We start from the raw sequence: 24,114 nt of genomic DNA on the forward strand, positions 1-24,114 counted from the left end.
AGTCTAAGACCAGCATGATGAAGGATTAAGTATTACCTACAGAGTAAACAAAACTAGAGCTCAGAAAATTTGGCTTTGGTCCCAGTTTTACTTTAAATCAACAGAACTGAATGATTTTTAATAAATCACTTTACTATAAGGCTAACTATGGAACATATACTTAACAAATTGTTTTACCCAACAGAGAAATAAATGAGTGTAACTGAATTATATAATTATAAACTGCAAAAGCACAACTGTGATGTCAGATTTTTAAATGCCATACCTGAAGAATGTAATAATGTGTCAAAGTCTTGCTATTGCTGGTTTTAAAGTACCAAAAACTTAAATTCTGCCGCTTAACAACTAATCTTGTTCTCAAAATCCATTTGAAGTGATAATTTATCCATTAAGTATCATTAAGTGTTAAACAGTAAATGTGAAGAATCAAATAATACCACAGATAACTACAGATAATATAGATTTCAATATTACAGCAGAGCAGAATATTTTAATTATGCAAATTCTAAACAGTAGATATGAGGGTCTAACAGAGATATATCTGTCACAGTCCTAATTCAAGCACTGAGAAACCAGCATGCTTGTCTTGTAATATATTGATACTTAAAAAATAAATTTAAGTATTTATACGTTTTTTATATGTTAGCACGTCTATTCCTTTTAACTTATATAACATAGTTTCAATGGTCCTCCCTATCGGAAAAAGACAAGTGTAGTAGTGTTAGTCGCTCAGTCATGTCCGCCTCTTTGGGTCCCCACGGACTGTAGCCTGCCGCCAGGCTCCTCTGTCCATGGGATTCTCCAGGTAAGAATACTGGAGAGGACTGCATTCCCTTCAGAGGACCTTCCTGACTCAGGGATAGAACCCAGGTCTCCTGCATTGCAGGCAGATTCTTTACCATTTGAGCTACAGGGAAGACCAAACACTGGAGTGGGTAGTGACAGTCAGAATACTGGAGTGGGTAGCCTTTCCCTTCTCCAGGAGATCTTCCCAACCCAGGTCTCCTGTACTGCAGGCGGATTCTTTACCAGCTGAGCCACAGGGGAAGCCCAACAATACTGGAGTGGGTAGCCTATCCCTTCTCCAGGGGATCTTCCTGACCCAGGAATCAAACTGGGTCTCCTGAACTGCAAGTGGATTCTTTACCAACTGAGCTATCAGGGAAGCCCCCAAAAGACAGGTGTTTTTTTAAATCAAAAATGCCTGGATACCTATACATTCGGGGTATTTTACTCCTACCAAAAAGACACTACTAGTTAAGACTCCACACTTCCACTGCAGGGAATGTGGGTCTCATCCCTCGTCAGGGAACTAACGTTCCACGTCTTATGGCAGAAGAAACCATTCATTTAGACATCTTTAATTAAGGGAGCTCACTGCTTCTGCAAATGAAGTATGAAATCCTTCCATTTTAGAAAAATGACAAAGTCAGCTAAATATTTAGGCCCTACTAGCCCTCCTCTGCTATCCAGGTGACCAGGAGCTCTTAAAAGTATCATTTCAATCAAATCCAAAACCCAGGTAGCCAAATCCTTTGTTCTACAGGTCCATGATATGTGATTTATCCACCAAATTAAAAATAATACTTTAAGATAAACTAACATCACTCGATGTAGAATACAAATTAAGTGAGCTTTATGCATTATCAGGAGTAAGCAATATAAGTGAGTTTTAACCAACAGCACTACTCACAAACTTTACTGTGAATTTAAGTGATTACCAATATACTGCTTCACAATAATTTCTACAAATGGGCAGAAATCTTAATGAATATGTAAACTGTTTTGGATAAAAGTCTACTATGTTCAGCACTAAAGCAAATAATTTAAAAAATCATATACATTATTTTTAAACTAAAAGTGTAACTGCTGTATTATAACTGCCTCTTTGTTCCAATAAATGCTCTAAAGAATGGAAAATATTATAAAGTAAAATAGCAATAATTTCTGTGAGGAATCCCATTATTGCAGACCTAAATAATCAACCTGAATAAAATAGATGTAAATTGCTCTGCTAACAAGTGTTTTTTAAAAAAATCACTGCACAATAATTAGACACAAAACTAAGACTTTATCAAACAGTTTGTTTTTCTAGTATACCAACAATAAAATAATAGATTTAATAAACACATACAGTTCCAGACAGGACATCATGGGGGCAACAGTTGAGAAGGTGACTCTTGCATACTCTGTCATCACTGAATTTGATTCGTTGACGAGTAGTATCTCCTGTAATAGAGGAAAGTTAATGACATTCAAGGTTAGACATTTGGAAAATATGTATTTTCTGAGCGCCCTACTAACACTAGCTTTTTATGTGTGGCTATACACACACATTTATAAATCACCTCAAGAGGGGTTAGTTCATATAATATCCTACAGAAAAACTATTTTAGACAACATGCAGTTGCAGTACATGTACCGCACATGTAATTCAAACAGTCAAAATGGGAAAGCAATGCATTCTGTTAAATAGAGTACTTCAGAAAAGCACAGGATTTAGAGCAGGAATGGACCTTAAAGATTATTGAGTCCAACTCCTTCATACTGTAGATGAGAAAACTGAGGACCCAAGAGGTTAAACGACTTGCAGCAGACCCACTAGGAGAATTTCTATTGGTATACGATGTTCCCTACGTTGACACTAAGCACTGATTTATTCTGTAATTATTTACATTAATTGAAAAACATAAAAAGTAATCTTGCAAACATTGCATACACACTGCGAATCCCCACTGAACCCCAGACGCCATTTCTTCCACTATTTTGTTCCAGCTGAAGTGTCTCCCTTTTGCTGCTGGGAGGAGTTAGAGAGGGTAGAGTGACGTGTTTAAGAGTGTACAAACCTGGAAGAAGGACTTACACACCAGTCAAACAAAGGAACACTGCCTAAATGAAACATTTAACTTAATGGCTCCAAAGGTCCCATACCTCCAAGTTTTAGGTAGTCTGTGCTATAAATGGCCAAACTGGGTACATTTAAATTCATTCTGTCTTCACTTAACACAATAACACCTCCTAGGCAACAGAAGCTTCCGACCTGCTAGTCAAATATACCTATCTACTCAAAACTTGAAAGAATCGAAGAAAAAGAAAGGTAACTAGCTCTAACAACAACAAAAAATAGATGTTAGTTACAATTTTTTTTTTTTGCTTCAAATCTCTTTGGGAGGGGGGAGCTCTTAAGGATGGTTTCCTCTAAGGAGACTGAGTAAGCCCTAGGAAATGAAAGTGTTTTATTTTTAGCCTTAAATTGACATAGTCATTGATGAATGAAAACCTACTGGTGAATTACTGAAGCAAGAACTGTTGGTACCAAAACAGACTGTAAATAACACTGTACTAAAACTTTTCATAGAGGAAGATGTTCAGTTGTTTGTTTTTCACATGTGAGTAACAAAAAAGGTTAAAACTTTACCCCTTTCACATGGTGTTATTTTAAAGAGCTTAACTCAAAGTCAATTAAATACTACCATTTTTAGGTGGGGTAAGATTTTGTTCAGATTGTTTTAACTTGGTTAAAAAGACTTAAAGAACATATTAATTTGCAATCATGGTTTATAAAACTTTAAGAACAGTAACTTATAGCTAAAACAACAGCTTCAGAGCAGTTCAACAATAGGTTTTCTAGAGGCTAGTCTCTAGTTAAAGTATGTTATTTTTGACACCACAATTTGGAGTAATTCATTTAGTGTTCACGCCTGCTACTATAATAGAGGTTATTTTGATGGTCCTTTTTTCCTTTTAAACACAACTGCTTTTTGTTCCACATTCATTAACACATCTGAAAAGTTAGTGATAACTCACGGCTCGGCGAATGCGGGGCCTTTCTGACACTCCCTTGCAGACTGAAGTAGGCAGGCATAGATACATTGAACCTTTACAAATAAAACAAGGGGCCAGATTGTTCAGTTTGTATAGAATAGACTCTGCCAGCAATTTCAATACAGCATCTAGAAGTACATGTTGACTGTAAAGATTCTTGTATATGAAAACAAAAGTGAACAAAATCGGGGTGGGGGGGGTGTTTTCTGTGTTTTAATATTGACTTAACAAGTATAAACCCTGGAGAAGAATATGACTGATCATAGGTGAAAGTCCAAGGCTGGAGCTCTGTAAAGCGGTCCCTGGGCCAACTGGGGTTTCAGAAAAAAAAAATTTTTATAAAGCTTATTTCATTAAGACTGATCAGGGCCTTAAGCTCATGTCATATGGTACTCTGATGAGCTCACATCAGAATGGCAATGCCATTATTAGAGGCTTTTTGCTTCCTCACATGTAAGAAAAAATATTTTACCTTAATTCTGTACCCAAATTATGCTAAGAAATTTAAATAAAAATTTTTGAAGAGGAAAAACACTTATATTCAACAAGTCCCCTGCCACAATTATCTAAGCTTTTCAGTAATGCAACAGAAGTATCGTTTCAGTGCTTTGTCAAACTAATGGCTCAAGAATACTATAAGCCAGGCTTTAGAGTAAAATTAAGATTTTAGAAGTTTTACTAGTTAAGCATTTTGTAAGAAATCACAACATAAATCCAATATACATATGTGCCTTGAAGACACTGCTATCAGATAAAATGTAGACAGTTTCAAATGTGAATTAAAATTATCCCCAGTGAGTGTGGGGATACTAAAAAAAGGTATCAGTTTCCATAAACATCAAAAAGTATTTTTAATTAATTCTTCACTGCATATAAATGTCTGCTCTATTTGATAACTGCAGCAAACACAATAAACAGTTATCAAACATCAGCCTGCACCGTAAAGAAATCTTTATAAACAAAGAAATAATAAAATTCCTAATAATCTGAGATACAGAAGTGAAAAGGATTAACAACTGAGTATCTGTCTATTGGTATTTTAAAAATTTTACTTAAGAGACCTCAAGGTTAACATTTTAAAATAATTTGGCTACATTACCACATAGTATTTAATAACTTTATTTGGGCTTATACCATGAAAATATCATCTGACTAATCAAAGAATTTTAAAATAAAAATACTAGTAATTTTGATTTCTGTCAACATATCTGGCCCAAACCATGTTTTTCAAAAGAAACTGGATACAACAGCACCCACTGAAAAACAAAGGTGGGGAGAGGGGCTGTAATTAATAAGGAACCAATATGAACCAAATCTCCCTACAACACAAGAAATTATTAATCAAATGTACTTCAGATGTACTTTATCTTTGGGGTTTCTGGGTATGTCCTCACTATAAAAATAACCTAAGTTAAACAACTGCCCCGTTACACTAATACTGGATCCAAATCAAAGAATCAAGCCGACTCCTGAAGATATCCTCTGTGCCAGGCAATGGGATTACAAAGAGGCATTTAATTAAAACAAGCTCTCTACCCTCAAGGAGCCCATCACTCTCCTAGAGAAGAGAGGGTATTAAATACAGTAACAACAAAAGGGGCATGATCCAAGTGCCAAATGAATGTCTATAATGGATGGAATACTATCAAATAGTAGTACTGCAGGGATTCTAGACTAGAATGACCACAGGACTGAAGAGGTTAGAGGAGGGCTTTGTGCAATACATAGAAGCCATTATTTGAAGGAAAGATAGGCCTTACACCAAAGGAATGGGGAAAGAAGAGCATTCCAAATTGGCATACCATCTTTGACAAAGCTTAGGAAGAAAGGAAGGTTTGGGAAACAGTACGTAAATCTTACCCGGCTTTGGCAAGTGGTTTCAGGTAGGGGACTAGCAAAGTTGAGGCAAGAATATTTTTAGGGTAAAATCTGGTTTCTTTAATTTCTTCCCCCAGATTTTAAATGTGTAAACAAAGAAAAAGCTTAAAAATAATGAGGCAGAGATTAGATCAAATCAACACAATTTACAACAAAATGCCCTACCCATAAAAACATGGCAGACCCTCTTCTCTATAACCTCCACAATACTCATTAATTAGGCTTTGTAGATAACTATAATAGTAAGGATTGAGAATAAAACCTTGATTTAGAACTTTGAAAGGAAAAGTATTCTTCATTTGAAAGGAAGCACCAAAATTTCTATTTTTTCTACCAAACAACTAACTTCAGAGTAACCTCTCTCTGTTCTTCAACCCCCTCAAGGGCTTCATGAATCCTAACCTATATTTAGGAACACGTGAGTCACAGGTGTACAATAAAAACTAGAATGCACATTGTTCCTCTTAAACAATGTTCCTCAGTAACATTAACGGAACCTGAGGTGCTACCAAAGCAGCTTCACTCAGGGAATATGGACAGGTCACTCTAAAAAGGCGACTTCTGTCCAAACTACTCAAAAACTGCTATTCTCAAAATCCCCTTCAATCTGCAGGGAGAAAAAGCTAGGCCCACTGTAAATCCCAACACTGCCATTGTATGGTCCTGCCTCTTCTGAAACAGACTTGTATTTAAACTGCAGTAGTAATACTTAAAATTTTAGCTTGTATGATATCTAACATCATTTTACATGGTGCATGCTATTTCCCCAATATCCACCCCCTCCCTTCGAGTGCCAACCACCCTCTCCCTCCCATACAAACAATAAATCAAATCAATTTTCATAGATTCAGGTGCTATTTTAAAAACATCAAAATTTTACTTTACCCATTCTCTCCGATGCTCCCTGTATTTTTTTAAGCTGTGAGTGGATGACCATGCTATGTGATCAACAACTGTGAAGGCTAAGCAAAAGTGAACTGAGTTTAGTATTGTAATTTCAAAATAACCTTAAAGTCTGTAATATTTGACATATATAATGGTATGCAGAATCCTTATTTTACTGCATTTTATCAGGCATTAATGGCAAGCAATTTATAGAAAAACAACTAATTAGTATTTCTTTTGTACAGAATTAGCTTAAAGCTTAGCTTAGAGAAAACAGAGGGGAAAAACTCAACAGCACACAAAGCAAACAGAAGCGTCGTAGCTGATAAACGGGGCCAAGAGGGGAAAAGCGCTCCCACGCTCTCTTCTGTGGTAACCAAATCCCTCCCCTCCCCACACGTGTACTTGTTGGGGCCATGTGTCACTACTGGCTGGGGCAGGATAGGCTTACTCCCTCTGAAATAAATTCCTTACTCTTTCAGTGAAAGAAAAGCCAGAGCTAGAAAGAGCAGTGAATAAGCTTAAAGTTTCTTATTTCCCTGTGCCCTCATATCTTCAAATGTGTCACCTTCTTATCACCATTTCTTACAACATAAGCTATGAGTCAACAGAATGTGGAAACTATATAAATACCAATTTCTAATCTAGTACAGAGCAGAAAGAGACCTGTCCTGTACTGGTAAACACTCATCTTCATATGTTTTTGTCAAACTCTTAGGTCTTCTTGTGGAACCAAGATAATAGCTACTGCTACACAGTAACTATTACAGTAAAGAACAAATTTGATCATTTTTACAGCTTTCTCCAACAGTCTCACCAACTCCCCTACCACCAACTTCTCCCACCTACCTTTGTTGTTCCTTTAGCCTGAAGCTCATCTACAGCCTAAATTTAGCCTAAAGCTCACCTGTAAGGATCCTTTTAAAATAATCTCTAAAGAAAAAACTCATTACTCCCTTTACCTTGTAATAAATACACTGTTTAATCCATCATATATTTATACAGTACAAAGTGTAAGTTCATTTTATGAAAGCATTCACTACCATGTCTTAAAATAATGATTATTGATGCTTTAAAAATATTTAATATAACCTGGCACATATGCAACTTTCCAGGAACATATTTATTATATAAGGAAAGAAAAAATACTCAAAGATGGCAGCAGGAAAAACTAATGAGGGCATTTTCCCTTCCAAATGTAATATCAAGTCATTTCTTTCTAACAGAACTTAGGAAATCATACAGAATACTAGTAGAGGCTTTCCTTTCCCCCAGAAAAATCCAAAAAAATTAGGGTATTAAAAGGCTAGCCCTCTTAACTCTTTCAGATGGTCCTATGGGTTTATCATCACAAGTTGGTACTTGTATCACCCCCACTATCATATTCCCCATGACAAGCCCATTTTTAAAATGCAATGCCCACTGCAGAAGAAATTCCCAAGACAAGTTTGTTCTTGCTGAATATCAAAGATAAATAATGCTAAAATAATTTTTTAAATTTTCCAGTCTATTTGTCTGTGAAAATAGACAATAAGGAATGAAACAGAAACAGCCTTGTAGTGGGAGAAAAAGCTTACTCAGGGTCTTTAAGAGCTAACAGAAAATGGTAAAAGAAATGTTCAAAAATAAATACTAAAGTAGCTGCATTCCAAGAATTCTATTCCACCTCTTGCCCCAACCCTATTTTCTCTCATTATAAAGCAGAGTCTAGGCCACTGGCAGGGGTCAGTGCCATCACACTTCCGCCAGGGGATATATGCTTTAGGAAATCAACATGTTGCTCCTCTTAGATTTAAGGCACACATTAGAAGTGTGTCTTGAATAAATAGTTATCCACAAATGTAGTTCTAAAAGTGGATTACATATACTTTGTTTTATGTACCTGCCATTAAGGGAAGTCAATTATTAAAAAGCTGTAGCCTGCTAAATTTTATATTTTGATGCTTACTTGCAGAGCTGCAATTCTGATACAATAACACTCATACTCTGGATATCTGGTGCCTTCTATCATCCACAACGTTTCATACACAAAATTAGAAGTAACAAAAGCTATCTCTGGCTATGAAAAAATAGCTGAAAACAGCAGAAGAAAAAGTATTCGGCAGATCTGTCTATTAATGAGGCAAGTTTTCAATGCTTGATGATTGCTATAAAAGCTAAGCAGAACCTCCCCAAATCTAAAACAAAGTAAAGAAACAAAAATGGAAAAATGAGAATATCAAAGGACAGAGGTGACAGACAACTCAATGATAAAGGAATTTAAAACGAAAAAACAGATTAGCATGAAGGAGACTGAGCCTTGTAACTATTGAAACAACACAGAGGAAAATCCACTGACATATTCACAAAAAATGCCTTTGGGGGAAAGGACTAAAAGTGTGAAGGAGAACCTAAGAGACTTCATTTGTAACACTTTTTAAATTTTAACTTAAGGGAAACTTACAAAACATTTGCTCAGTCTTAGAGGTGTTTGGCGGTGTTTTATATTTTTTAACATTTTTTCAAAATTAGATATCTATATATGTAATCAGCATACAGAATTTATCACTTACTGTACACCTTCACTCCCTACCAGACTTTCAGTCCATCTAGGGTCAGAGTCTTATGTCACTACTTTATTGCAGAGTCAAATGACAAAAGCAGCAAATATGTCCATAAGCTCTAAGAAAAGAAATCAAGAAAAATCTGAAGCAACCCAGCAACCTAGGGATATTCAGGTTCTAGTCGCACCAACAATGACTACATCCTAAAACACATCAGCCGGTATTAGAATACCATGTCTGGGGAAGTATTCCCTGTAATACTATGAGGCAAATTAAATCATTTATTTTCATACCAAAATTTCTCAAATACATGGTTTCTAAAATCTGATGTGAATCAATTGTTTTCCTTAGTAAGCATGCGCTGATGGTTCCCTGCCCATAATGCAGAATTACAGCACTTCTCCCCAGTTTCTAGTCCATGAGTTTTCTCTGACAGCCAGCCAGCACCTTTTCACAATCCCACTATGGAATAGGTTGGTGAAATCCTGCAGAAATACTGACCACCACAGACTGGAACATTAATGGAGAGGTAAGATCGAGCTAAATAGGGAATTTCATCCCAGAAGTCTGAATGGACCTCTCTAGGGGCTTCTATATCGTTCCATCTTATGGGTGTGTATTTCTATGTCTACGGAAAAGTCATTTCTACTTAGGGGTTTAGATATGTACAGTTCAAACAGCTTTCCTTCCATGTAAGGAACTAGCACTGCATTCCCTAAAGTATGGAATTTGTACAAAAAGTGAGTTTAGGTGTTATGTAATTTCACCAGCATGACACTTTGAACATCACTCAATCACTTAGTGGTGATTATATGTCATGATTAAGTCAAGAAAAAAGTTCCCACTTACTGCCTAGTATGTGTTTAATTAATACATCTAACGAGCTCATTTTTAACACAGGTAAATGACAGCAGAATCTAGTTTTCTCTTATAACACCATGTTGTTTTCACTGTATTTATTTTTCTGGTGACATAAGCTTTCACCTTAAAGTTAGCTTAAATTTTCAGAAAGTGAGTTGACAATTAAAAATGTTAAAACAGGGTGAAAAATAGTACAGTGATATATGTGACTAACATTTGGGAAACATTTATCTAGAACAGGGTTTCTCAAACTTTTAATGTGCATTAGAGTCACGTGGAAGGCTTCTTAAAACACAAATTGCTTGCACCCAACCCCAGAACTTCTAATTTGGTAGGCCTGGAGTGGTAGGTCCAAGAATCTGTATTTGTAACAAGTTCCCAGGTTCCCTAAGGTTGATCAGGCACCACACTTTAGAGAAACACTGATCCAGAACAATGGTCAGCACGCTTTTTCTTAAAGGGCCAGATGGCAAATACTTTAAACTTACCAGCTATATATCTCTGCTGCAAAGCAAAGGAGACATAGACCATATGTCTATGTACAACTGTGTTCCAACAAAACTTTATTTACAAAAAGCGAGTGGGCTATAGCGCCAACCCTGACCTAAAACACACCCTCAAGAGACAGAGAAGAGTATAATGTATAACACAGCAGTAGGACAGAATACAGAAGCCACCAAACAGCAAGGTTCGTACACTATAGATACTATCCATAAATATCTAACCAATTATATTGAAAGGAAAAGCTTTGTAAAGTTTAACTCTGAAAGAGAAAACTGTCTGCAGAAAACTGAGGTCTCAAGAAAATAAAAACAAAACAATTTACCATGCATTCAGGAGACATGACAAAAGATTCAGCAAGGGCAGCTGGTTAAATTCTTTTCATGTAGAATCACAGAGGTCAAACATCATTGCACATGGTTCACAACTAAATCAGAACATAAGGATCAGTATCTAGTGAGTGCTTTTTTAAGAAAAAAGTTTTAAAGACTCCTTTCTCTAGCCCATGTTAAATAGCAAAATATAACAGTTATTCAGCTGACTGAGTTACATGTTATTTTCTCATGGCTTTGATTTTTCAAGTCTTAAGCTACTTAGTTAAAACACAAAACTGTAGCTAAATTCAGAGTTTTTACAAAGTACTTCTCTCTACATCCTCAATAATCTTACATAACTGATTAAATGATCAAAAGGCCTTGCCTTCTAATTTCTATCCTATGAGAACTTAAACTGGAAAGGAATAGAATCACTTTTGCAGGTGCTGAATCCGTAAGATTTCTGTCATAAACTTACCCTTCCGCCCACTCCCTCACTCTTTCTCCAGCAAAATGTTCCAACTTTCTTCATCTTCTTACCTACAATTTTTCCATACACCAATTATTAAGCTGGGTAGTACAGTCATCTATGTGTCCTCAATGAATATACTAATAGCCCTGAGCTTTTAGGATTCAGTCCATTTCAAGCACCTTTCTGGAATTCCATTCTTGAGGAGTACCTGTCTCATTTACCTAGTCTTGCCCACAGTTTTAAGCCCTCTGCCTATCCTTGCAATCCCGAATTTGCCTGAACCCCAGCAACTCCGAGGTTTAATGTTTATATGAACCACCTGGTACTGAACACTGACTCACTAACCCTCACCCACATCCATGACACCTTACTTGCCCTTAACTTCCTACTACCCATCTTAAAAGATGTGGCTCACTCACATTTATCCCTATATGACATCTTAACCAAACCAAATAAAAGTATTTACTTGCTGCTTATAAAACTTATGCACTGATAGACGAAATGATTTCTTTGGTTTTATTACTATTTTTTTTACCCGAAGCAAAGAATGTCTCAGAAGCACAGGCTTCCTTCAGGAGAGCTAAAATGTAGAAAATCCAAGAATGATGCAGAGTTGTAGGAGGTGATACTATTATTGTTTTCCAAGCTGTACTGTAGTCAGAAATATCAGTCAGAGTTCAAAACTAGTTTTTTTTTTAATGAATTCACTATGTGGGTATTAACAGTTTTCAATGTTTTGATATGCCTGGACCTCTGATAAAATCCTATATTTACTAAAACTGTTTTAACTTTATGTTTAACTATTTAATGTTTGTTAAAATTTCTTAAAATGTCAACAGAATTCACAAGCTCTAGAACTAGATATATCCCATTATTATTTCAAAAAATGTGTGCTTACACACTAAAGGCTACGCCTCCTTCACTTAAAATGAACAATCCAAGTGAAATACAAGAATGATTTACAACTGACCAAGAAATAAATGATCCATTATGTTAATGAGAGAAAATGAGGAGAAAATGCTCTCGATGCTGATGACAACTAAGGGAACACAGATTACAGTCAAGGTGATTTTATGAAGAAAAGCCACTGAAAAGAACACTACAATCTTTGATTCACTATTTATTTTGAAGAAAAGCAGCATGGTCATACTGTCCTATAGGTTCAACAGTTATGCGTCACTAGTACCAGGAACAAGTAACTGATTTTCTGAACTGTATCTTCCTGATTATCTCCTGGGATTCATGTCCCTTTAACTTTATATCCCATAAGATACAACCACCGTGCAATATAAATGATCAGCAAAAATATTTAATTATGGTTAATGTGCTGTTAACTGAGAAAGTACATCATAGGTTCAGTAAGATTATCATCCAAAACAGCTAAAATTACCCGAAAACTTTAACCTGCCCCAAACATTCCCTAACCATAATGGACAACAAATGATGCTGTAAAATTCTTATCTATATTCTGAATCCTATAGTCTACTGGTTGTTTTTGAGGGCAGATTGCCATTTCTGGCCTGATATAACCTTTCAGAGATGGACTGTATTCCCATTTAAGAGTTATAATCAATTCAAGAAGTATGGAATCCTTAAAACTACCTTCTGTAACTTCCCTAGTTGCTAAACTTAGAAAGCAATCTAAATATACAGCCTCAATTTTGTTTAACTCCTATCCCTCAAATCTTGCAAGACCTTTCTGGGGTCAGGACAAGAGACCTCTCATAACTAAACCGTACTTGCCGGCAAAAGGGCTTTAGCTAAGGGACACCCTTTCAATTAAACCAACACAACAAAAATGACTAGTCTGTGTGGGGACACTAGGCTCCTCCAACCATCACAGACAATTCAACTGAACCGCTGTTTGACTTTTCCTGTGTTGCTCCTTCTTTTCAAATGGAATATTTTGAGGAAAACAAACTATCCCTCTCTTTTCTGTTACTGCTAACTAAAACAAAGTATAAAATTTAATGTATCTTAAATAAGATGCTAATATCTACCTATGGTTTCTTCCTTTAAAAAATTTAAAATATATTTGTCAACATTTCTGAGAATAACATAAGAAATTACTTGACTTCTCATTTAACAAAGTATAGATTTAACTTGAGGCAAAAAAGGTTAAGTGACTTACCCAAGGTTACAATTAGAGGTACAGCTGGGGCTAGAAACCAGGTCTCCTGAGTCTCAGCCCAATGCTCTTTTCCTTAGCCCATGATGCCTTATCAGAAAAATCCAAATACAGTCAGACCCCCAGTTACATGTGTATGAGTTACACTGATTCACATATACAAACTTTATATAGTGTGACCAATGTTTCAACTCACGCGGTACCCTGCTTCCATTTATGCAGTATGCCAGGCATCGGCACGATTTTCAGTGGCACACAGGCGGTTGCCACCACCAGGGCCCTAGGCAAAATTGCAAAGAAGGCAAAGTTTGTCTTTGGCCCTCCCACTTCCCTTATGCATTCCTCTCCCACCTCCTGGTCATCCCCCTGCCCAGCCTCCCAGCGCGATCATGCTGCCCTCTGGTTGTCCAAAGCCTCCCACTTCCACCACCCACCCAGGACTGTCCTTTCTGGAAGTGCCCAGTGATCCAAAATTACCTCTCCTTTTCCCTACTAAAAGTCCCTCTTCTGAGAATTTCAGTAAAGTTTAGGTCATCTACATGAATTAACTGATTTGAGTAATGCCAAGTTACACTTAACACACAAATCTCCAAGGAGTTTAAAAAGGAACTAATTAGAAATTCTGATTTGGGGTGGGAAAGAGGAAATAAATTTTTCATTAGAGGGGCAAAGGAGGTGAAAGAGAAAGTGCCCTAGGCTTCCTGTGCCACTTCAGATTCCCTCACAGACAGCACTCTAAGAGTAGAGGGGGTGGTTACTGCCACCCTGACAAAAAGACAGTGGTTGCTTTATAGTCAGTCTCTGGGATTAAAAAAAAAAAAAAAAAATTGGACACAGCTGCTTTAAATACTCTACCTACCTTTTCCATCTCTCTCCCACCCCTTGGACCCCATTTCCACTTCTTAGTAACCATTCCCTTAAGCTGTTCCTGTGTCCCATACAAAGCTTCCCATTATATAATTTCAAATTACATGGTGTTATTCAGGAAGGCGTCCATATCCCCTATCCCTGGATAACTTGAAGTTGACTGAACACTTAAAAAAAAATCCTATTTGAAGGTCCTGAATAAGGTGAGTATATAAACTCATTAACAATGTGGTAAGAAAGAAAACAATGCTCTGATTCCTATATACATAAAATAACTAATCTGGGTATCTAAAAAAACATTCTTCTCCTTGAAAGTAGTATGTTTCTTACTTCTAGCCCAACACAGCAGTGAAAATCCAGTCATTTCAGCTAAAATAATATCGTGGACTTGTAAACATGAGTTCACTGGTAAATCCTTAGTCTGAAGGCAAAAAAAATCCAGTAACAGACACATAAAAATATAAATTTATCTGTATATAAAGCAGAGTGGATTTCAAGAAATGCAAGTTTCTGCAGATTACGCACATAGGAAAAATAGGTATGTATGTATATATGTGTGTGAGTACACACATATTTTAATTCAGTTTTGCAACAGTAGATTGCAGTCTAGTTGGAATTTATCAGGTGACAATAGTTGCTTTGATTCAACTACCCACCCAGTAAAATTAGGAAACTAAATCCATGAAGAAGGTACCAAAAATGGCACCCAACTAGGATTAACAGGATCGTGTAAAGTATGTCTTAAATAAAATGATTTCTATAATTTCACTACAAAGATTAGTTATTCTGTTAGTTAAAATCCTGAATTAAGCCCCTTCTCAACACCATCTTCACAATGGAAAAGGAGCAATGTTAAAACACCCTACAGTTATAAAAACCACTCTAAACTAAAAGTGAAAAACGTTAACTGATAGAAATTTCTCCAGTGGAATTTTTAATCAATGCTAACTTTCAAGGGTTTACTACATAAATAAAACTCATTTCCTTCCCAATCTTCCCCTCCTCTATACACAACCACAAGTAGGTTTGCGATCTACACCTGTTTTTCTATACGTTCTAAGAAGAAAAGTTCCAAATGTGGGTTTTTATTAAAACTGAATTATGAACACTGATAAACCATGCAAATTATGCGCTGCTAAAAACATCTGAATTCAATAAAAATGTTTTAAATCTACTCACATTTTGCTGCAAAGCACTCAAGGAAATTTTAACAGCGACTGCTCAAAAGTTAAGAGTGTGCCTTTTCTCTTACATCAAACAACTTAAGTAACTCGAGAAAAAAGCATTGGTTTAATGGCTATGAAACTATTTGCCTGAACAAACAACATACAAAAATGAGCAAGTATTGGCTTTGTTTCTAAGAAAGTAGTGGACTACACCCTTCCTCCATATTAGCATGGGCTTCACTCGAATTTCAAAGAGTATATTACTAATTACCATCACCAAAAAAGCAACAGCATTTCATCTTACCTAGAAATTCTCTATGACAAAAAGATATCCAGCCTTTAGTGCTTCTTTGTACAAACACTAACCTAAGTGCCTAAAAGCATCGTTGTTTCCCTCAATTCTACGTCACTGGGCACCACATTTTCAAAATGGTTCTATTCGGGGCACATGCAAAGTTCGTCAATATTTACTGAACAAAGCTTCTATTAAATTGTCTAACAAAATGGAGGTCTCTCGGAAAAAACAGGCCGTAACATTCTCTTCACAAAATGGGCCAAACACACCCGCTTCAGGAAACCATGGTTTGGGTCAGATTTTCCCATAAGAATGGTGGTTTCATCTCTGGAACTGGATTCTAGGAAAGGTTTTCTCCGGACCCAGGTAAAGGAGTGGAGGGTGGGGACCAGTTCTCTCTGGATACTCCGCAGGGCGGCGGCGAGGGCTGATCCCACAGCTCTGGGTTAAGGAATTAGTTCAGGGGGCGGAGGCCTTAGCGGTCCGCAGGTACCTAACCAGCGACAACACAGGCCACCAAACTACGCAAGAGAGACGTGGGCTCTCCCGTCCCAGCCAAGTCAACACTCGGGGCTCAAACTCTCCCTTCAGGCTCCAGGCCCCGCCTGACCCCATTGGCAGCAGTTCCCGCCAATCCGCTCGGTCGCCGCCCCCCGGGCCCGCCTGCCCAGCCCTCATTGGATGGGACGGGAGCCGGGACCTCGTGTTACCAATCTGGGAGCCCCTTACTCAGCCACACACACAAGCCCAGGTGCGCCCGCGGAGCCCCTTCCCCTCGCCTTCCCCATCCCTTCCCCCACCCCCAGGGCACTGGCAGAGACTTACCGTCCCGGGAGGTGCCCATCAACTGGTCCAGCATCGCGCGCATCTGGGCTTGCGCCGACATGGCGGCGGCGTAGCGGGCGGGCGGGGGTGGGGCGCAGAAAGGGCCCTTTAGGGCGGGGGGGACAAGGGGAAGGGGTGGGGGAAGCTGAGACGCCTGTCTCTGCCGCCGCTGCCTCGAGGCGTGCGGAAAGGAAGCCGGAGGGGTTGCAGGAGAGTCCGGGCTGCGGCTCCTCACGACGACGCGTACGTGGAAGTCAGCAGCCCCCGAAAGCGACCCTCGTTCCCTCTCTCTCCGTCGGTTCCTGGGACGGAAGCAATACCGGCTAACCAAGCTCTCGTCTCCAACACCGCCACCCGCCAGAAGACGTCAGCCCCCCCTCCAAGTTCTGACGCTGCTCGCCGCCACCGTCGCCGGGACGTGAGCGCGCACGCTCCTCGCGCTTAGTCGTTTCCCGCGGGGGCTCCACCAACTGGCGTCTAACTGTATTCGCTCCGCCCGCCCCGCACAGGAGGGGTTCCACCCTAACGTCTCTCGGGCGCGTGCACGCCGGCCTCTCCCGCCCCTGCCTCCAGATATCGCGAGACTCGGGTGCCTCAAGCCGGATACGCCCCGGGCGCGAAACCTCGCTCTCAGGCTTGAGGGTCCGCTAGGGCTTCGCCGGGCGGCGTGCTGGCGAGCCAGACCCAAGTTAGCCAGTGGGCTAGAGGGTTAGCCAGAGTCGAAAGTAAGTAGAAACCATATCTGGCATTTCGACGGAGGTTAGCAGCGTTAGTAGCTATTATGGGCGTATTCCTGACATACTCATTGACCTGACCAATTAACTCGTTTTCACAGGCCCAAGGGCCTGTGATCATGTAGACTCAACCCTTTTCTCATTATGACCCGACCGCCTACGAAAGAAGCCCTGGAGATCTGACAGCTGGGTCATTTTCCTTAATCTATGCAGAGAGGCTTTAAGCCGCCCAACTGGAATAAGTTAGGTTCAGGAAATAATGTCTGAAATTAATACACTAGGAGCAGGTCATCCAACCCATTCGGATTTATCATCGTTACTTATATAGCAGGAGGCTGTTAGTCTAAATTATAAACTATAAAAATTAAGCAGTATTCTAAAGAAAGGAGGTCATTTTGTAGAGAATTTTCTCCCTTGCTTGACAGCTAAATTTGAAGGATGAGGCTTTTTTGGTATATCAGCAGCTTTGACAATGGAAAAGAAAGCCTGTGGGTTGGGTTAGCTTAGCCATCACCCTGCGTTCCAGACATAGGTGGACGGATTCCTAACTGGGACCTTCCGTGATTTTTTTTTTTCCCTTAAATCTCAATCTCCGATGAAGCTATAGGTATGTGAGGACTAAATGAGCTCACAGAAAATGCTTATCCCAGAGCCTTGTCCTGATGTTTTAACTTTTATTGTAAAATAATAGTTCCTTAAGAGGAGACACAGGTACTTTGAAAGGAAATAATGGTGAAAATTTTTGTTTCATTAAAATGTTATATACATCGCCTGTGAACTTTATTAGCAAGATCAATAAAAAATGTACGTGAAATAGCTATTGTAGTCTCAAGGTGCCCCCCCACCACACCCTTTTTATTCGGCCCTACGGTGCAGCTTGGGAGGGAAGCCTCTGAGAACTAACCACTGGCCCCACCGCCAGGGACTATCCCCCGAGATCCCTTTAAAAGCATATTGGGTCTATCTTCGAATAATCGCAGTGTTTAGTAACTGAAAAGATAGATTCCTACCAGTTATTCAGAGAGTTGAAAATTCAAACAACTCCAAATACGTGGAGTGTCATCCTTTGGAAACTATTTGCAGTAAAAGAAAAATTTACAAATTAATACGTGTGAGAGAAATGCACTACTATATATGGCCGTCCCCGGTGGCGCATGAGGTCGCAAAGTAGGACACGACTGAACAACTAACACTATTACATGTGCAGTATCCTTCAGTCGGTCAGTCGTGTCCGACTCTTTACGACCCCGAGGACTGCAGCACGCCATCCTTAAGAGGAAAATATACTAAAATACTGAAATGGTTTGTGTTAGTGAAGACAGTTTAGTTCTTATCTCTCGCTTACTTTCTACCTTTCTGATTGCTCACTTTTTAGATAAATCTCTTTGTTTTCAGAAAACATAGTTTTTGTCTTTTTTAATAATCTGATATTCACTGCCTTTTAATTGAATTTACTCATTTATATTCATATAATTACATACGTGCTTGATTTTAAAGCTCTTGTCTATATATCTCACCTATTTTGGGTTTAATTTTCTCTCCTTTCTTGTCTGCCTTTTAATCATTTCATTTTTTCCACTTCTGGTAGTTTGGAAATTTTAGTCTTTTCTTTTAGCAGTTACTCTAGAAGTCCATAGGGTCGCACAGAGTCGGACACGACTGAAGCGATAGCAGCAGCAGCAGCAGCAGCTAGAAGTTATAAGGGCCATTTTTAATGTATCAAAGTCTAATCAATGCCTTTACACTTCACTCAGCTAATACAGAGAACCAAGAAAACTAACTACATTTAAACCTCTTCCCAAGATAAATGCACGTGTTAATCATATGGTTTAGAATTTTGGTTTGTTTTTTTCTTTTCTTTTTTTGGCTGCACCCCAGAGCTTGCAAGATCTTAGCTCCCCATTAGGGATTGAACCTGGGCCTGCAGCAGTGAAAGCGTGGAGTCTTAACCACTGGGCCACCTGGGATTTCCCAGTTTGTTATGGCTTTTTAAAACCAAATTTCATATCAATGTTTGTTTATTTACCACTTTTTCTTTCTTTGTGGAATCTGCCTTTCCATCTGGGATCATTTCCCTTTTGTCTTATGTTTAAACTTTAGGACAGGAGTCAGCAATATACAATTCACTCATCAAATCCAGGCCATTGCCAATTTTTGTGACTAGTTTCATTGAAATACTGCCAGGCTTGTTCATTTGTTACTGTCTACAGTTTCTTTAGACTACAACAGCAGAGTTAAGTGGTTGGCAGATACCATACCCTATGACCTGGAAGACTGAAATATTTACTGTCTAGCTCTTTCCGGACACTTGCCTGCCCTGCCTCCGGGTTTGCTTTCCTGTTGGCTTGCTAGTAGAGAACTCTGCCATTTTTGTTGATCTGAAAAGACCTTTAGCTTGCCTTTCTCAATTCTAGGTGGATATTCTAGGTTGAAAGTTATTTCCTTTTGGCACATAAATTCTGTCATTCTGCTGCCTTCCTTGCTCCTGGGAGGTCAGTTCTCAGTCTCATTCCTTTGAAGAAAGCTGGGCTGTCTACTTTCAAATTGTGTTCTTTTTGCCTGTATTTTTCTGCAGCTTACTCTATCTGGGTATGGATTTATTTTTATTCTGCTTGTGATTCATTGAGCTTTTAGAAACAGTGGACTGACATCTTTTTTTTAATCAATTTAAGGAAAATTTTTTAGCTATTCATGAATACTGTCATTCATCAACTTCTGGACCTCTAAATCAAGTTTTCAGTGTTTCCTCTATATCTCTTTATTCTCTTTGCATTTTCCACCTTGTTGTGCCAAGCTCCCTTCTTGATGCTTTTTTTTCTGATGAATTTTATTGTTCACTAACCTCCCTTCAGCTGTATCTAGTCTGTTGTTAAACCTATGTGATGAATTCTTAATTTTTTCAGTTACAGAATTTTTATTTGGTTGTTTTTCAACTCTAAGTAATTTTTTATGGTTTCTGGTTCCTTGATGAAATTCCCAAGGTTGGCTATTATTTGACCCAGTGATCATAATTGTCTTGTAATCTGAGTTTGCTAATTATAATATCTGAAGTTTTCTATGGTTCTGTGTCTGTTGGTTCTCCTGGATTTCACTTTTGGGGTCTTGTTTTCTTATCTATCTGATTATCTTTGTCTGCTGAAAATGTACTTGAAAAAATATGTGTAGGATATAATGCTGTCTTTCTCCAAAGAGGATCATAATACAAATTCAATGCTTTAATTTCTCTTGACACCAAAATGGCAAAAATCTGGTCTGAAAGGCTGACAAGGACTTTTTTATTTCCATTTCACCCTTGAGAGTGAACTCCAGAGTCCTAGTTTAAAGTGAGTGTGGGTTTCTTAGAGTGCTCACCTTGGTGGGCCTGAGACTTTGCTTTTTGCCTCCCTAACCTCTATGATCCTACCAAAAGTGCAGGTTAATTTCAAAACTGAAGCTGCTGCTGCTGCAAAGTCGCTTCAGTCATGTCCAACTCTGTGCAACCCCAAAGACGGCCTCCCACCAGGCTCCCCTGTCCCTGGGATTCTCCAGGCAAGAACACTGGAGTGGGTTGCCATTTCCTTCTCCAATGCATGAAAGTGAAAAGTGAAAAGTGAAAGTGAAGTCACTCAGTCGTGTCCGACTCTTCACAACCCCATGGACTGCAGCCTAGCAGGTTCCTCTGCCCATGAGATTTTCCAGGCAAGAGTACTGGAGTGGGGTGCCATTGCCTTCTCCAAAACTGAAGCTATTGCTACTAAATTGGCAAATGTCCTGAGGCCAAAAATGTGCCTTTGTGTGCTGCACTTTTCTTGGTTCTTGTCTTCTAAGATTTGGCCTACTATTTCCTACTTATCTTAACAGCTCTTTAATGATTTTAAGAATTAAAATATTTCATCCATGGTTTTTAGCTGTGTTCAACTGAAGTGTTAATCTAAATTACCTAGACTGTCATTAACAGAAGTTTGTTCTCTTTTTAATCTTTTTCTAATTTTTAAAATTTAGTAACTGTGTATTCAGTCAGTTCAGTTCAGTCACTCAGTCGTGTCCGACTCTTTGCGACCCCATGAATCGCAGCGCACCAGGCCTCCCTGTCCATCACCATCTCCCGGAGTTCACTCAAACTCACATCCATTGAGTCGTGATGCCACCCAGCCATCTCATCCTCTGTTGTCCCCTTCTCCTCCTGCCTCCCAGCATCAGAGTCTTTTCCAATGAGTCAACTCTTCGCATGAGGTGGCCAAAAGTACTGGAGTTTCAACTTTAGCATCATTCCTTCCAAAGAACACCCAGGGCTGATCTCCTTTAGAATGGACTATGTTACTCTTATCCAAAAACAAAACAAAACCTGTGAATATGTCTTTGTGTACATTCTAGCAATGATATCCATTCCTTAGGAATAAGTTGTCATAAGGAAACAGGAACTTACAAGAGTAGTATATACTCTTAATCTATACATGCCATCAACTAGGTAATTAAAAATTAGAGTAGGTACAAGGTTGGTGCAAAAGTAATTGTAGTTTTTGCATTGTTAAAATTGGAATACATTCTTAAATGTGGTTATATTATACATCATTTTAATGCACATTTCTTGCTTTGATGTTTTGCTAATGACTTATTACTTGCTGTTTATTTTATATTTATTTTAGACTAGGAAATGATGTTAGACCAAAAGTAAATTCAAGCAATTTTCTTAATTCGAGTTCAAAATGGATCGTAAAGCAGCAGTGACAACTCGAAATATCAACAACGCATTTGGCCCAGGAACTGCTAGCGAACATACAGTGGCAGTGGTGGTTTAAGAAGTTTTGCAAAGGAGATGAGAGCCTTGAAGATGAGAAGTGCAGTAGTTGGCCATCAGAAGTTGATAACGATCAACTGAGAGCAATCATCAAAGCTGATCCTCTTACAACTACACAAGAAGTTGCTGAAAGAACTCAGCGTCAACCATTCTATGGTCATTTGGCATTTGAAGCAAATTAGAAAGGTGAAAAAGATAAGTGGGTGCCTCATGAACTGATCGAAAAAAAAAAAAAAACGTCGTTTTGAAGTGTCATCTCTTTATAAAACTGTGCAAAGCAACAAACCATTTCTTGATCAGATTGTGACATGCGACAAAAAGTGGATTTTATATGACAACCAGCTCAGTGGTTGGACTGAGAAGAAGCTCCAAAGCATTTCCCAAAGCCAAGCTTGCACCAAAAAAAGGTCATGGTCACTGTTTGGTGGTCTACTGCCAGTCTGATCCACTACAGCTATTTGAATCTCTGGGAAACCATTACACCTGAGAAGTATGCTCAGGAAATTGATGAGATGCACCGGACACTGCAATGCCTGCAGCTGGCATTGGTCAACAAAAAGGGCCCAGTTCTCCACAAGAATGCCCAACTGCACATCAAACCACTAGTGCTTCAAAAGTAGAATGAATTGGGCTATGAAGTTTCACCTCATCCGTCATATTCACCTGACCTCTTGCCAACCAACTCCACTTCTTCAAGCATCTCAACAAATTTTTGCAGGGAAAATGCTTCCACAACGAGCAGGAGGCAGAAAATGCTTTCCAGGAGTTCATGGGATCCTGAAGCATGGATTTTTATGCCACAGGAATAAACATTTCTTGTTGGCAAAAATATGTTGATTGTAATGTTTCCTGTTTTGGTTAATAAAGATGTGTTTGAGTCTAGTTATAATGATTTAAAATTCATGGTCCAAAACCACAGTTACTTTTGCACCAACCTAAATAGCATACATTTTGCTAGCCATCCAGAGTGGACAACTCTTCATTTTATTGTAATTTATAAATTAATCTAGTAAATAAAGGCTATATAGTAAAATTTAATATTGCAGTGATTCTTTCATCATGAGTACCTACCTAATAACAAATTTTATAAACATTGTTCCTATTAATTTAAATACAGCTTAAAAACTTCAAATTCTGGGGTAATTCCCTTGTGATCCAGTGGTTAAGAGTCTGTACTTCCACCGCAGGGAAGCACTGGTTAGACTGCTGGTTGGGCTAAGATCCTGCATGCAGCATGACCCCTGCCCCCCCAAAAAAGAAATCAATGTAAATTATATCTTTTTAGTTGAGTGATTAAAAATTTACCTTACAAACATAAAGTGCCTTGGATTAGCTTGCCTTTAGTTCAAAACTACACTGCTTTTTTTCCACCCCACATAATCCTAGTATGTGAACATTTTGTTATCATTATGTTTGTATTTATGTCTTGAACATTTATCCATACAAAGGACAAGCTAAGTACTAATGACTCAAAACCAGACAGAAACAGTCTAGTCAAAATTCATAAACATTTGAAGTTTATGGAGAGGAGAAATAGTGAGACATTACCAACAAAGGTCTGTCTAGTCAAAGCTATGGTTTTTCCAATAGTCATGTATGGATGTGAGAGTTGGACTATAAAGAAAGCTGAGTGCCGAAGAATTGATGCTTTTGAACTGTAGTGTTGGAGAAGACGCTTGAGAGTCCCTTGGACTGCAAGGAGATCCAACCAGTCCATTCTAAAGGAGATCAGTCCTGGGTGTTCACTGGAAGGACTAATGCTAAAGCTGAAAATCCAGTACTTTGGCCACCTGATGCGTAGAGCTGACTCATTTGAAAATACCCTGATGCTGGGAAAGATTGAGGGCAGGAGGAGAAGGGGATGAGAGAGGATGAGATGGTTGGATGGCATCACCGACTCATTGAATATGAGTCTGAGTAAATTCTGGGAATTGGTGATGGACAGGGAGGCCTGGTGTGCTACAGTCCATGGGGTCCCATGAGTCGGACACTACTAAGCAAGTGAACTGACTGAAATAGCAAGAACCAAGCCTAAACTGAGTG

General features: G+C 38.7%; 1 protein-coding gene across 6 annotated transcripts in view; it reads right to left on the reverse strand.

Moving 5' to 3' along the window:
- LOC102172789 (putative RNA-binding protein Luc7-like 2) overlaps positions 1 to 17,070 on the reverse strand; it is a 55,742-nt gene extending 38,672 nt beyond the window's left edge. Inside the window, exons 1-3 of one of the 6 annotated variants that reach the window (XM_018046881.1) lie at positions 16,561 to 17,070; positions 3,808 to 3,878; positions 2,135 to 2,229 (exon numbers count right to left, since the gene is read on the reverse strand). In XM_018046881.1, the coding sequence (XP_017902370.1) occupies positions 2,135 to 2,229; positions 3,808 to 3,865 (153 nt within the window). In that variant the 5' untranslated portion in view covers positions 3,866 to 3,878; positions 16,561 to 17,070. Of the gene's footprint in view, positions 1 to 2,134; positions 2,230 to 3,807; positions 4,886 to 6,588; positions 6,666 to 10,818; positions 10,898 to 13,410; positions 13,430 to 13,603; positions 13,688 to 16,560 lie in introns of those variants that run through there. The other 5 variants (XM_018046882.1, XM_013963527.2, XM_018046879.1 and 2 more) reach the window with 5 other exon arrangements.

The sequence above is a fragment of the Capra hircus genome, chromosome 4 (assembly GCF_001704415.2).
Source record: "Capra hircus breed San Clemente chromosome 4, ASM170441v1, whole genome shotgun sequence".
In the NCBI taxonomy this organism is placed as follows: domain Eukaryota; kingdom Metazoa; phylum Chordata; class Mammalia; order Artiodactyla; family Bovidae; genus Capra; species Capra hircus.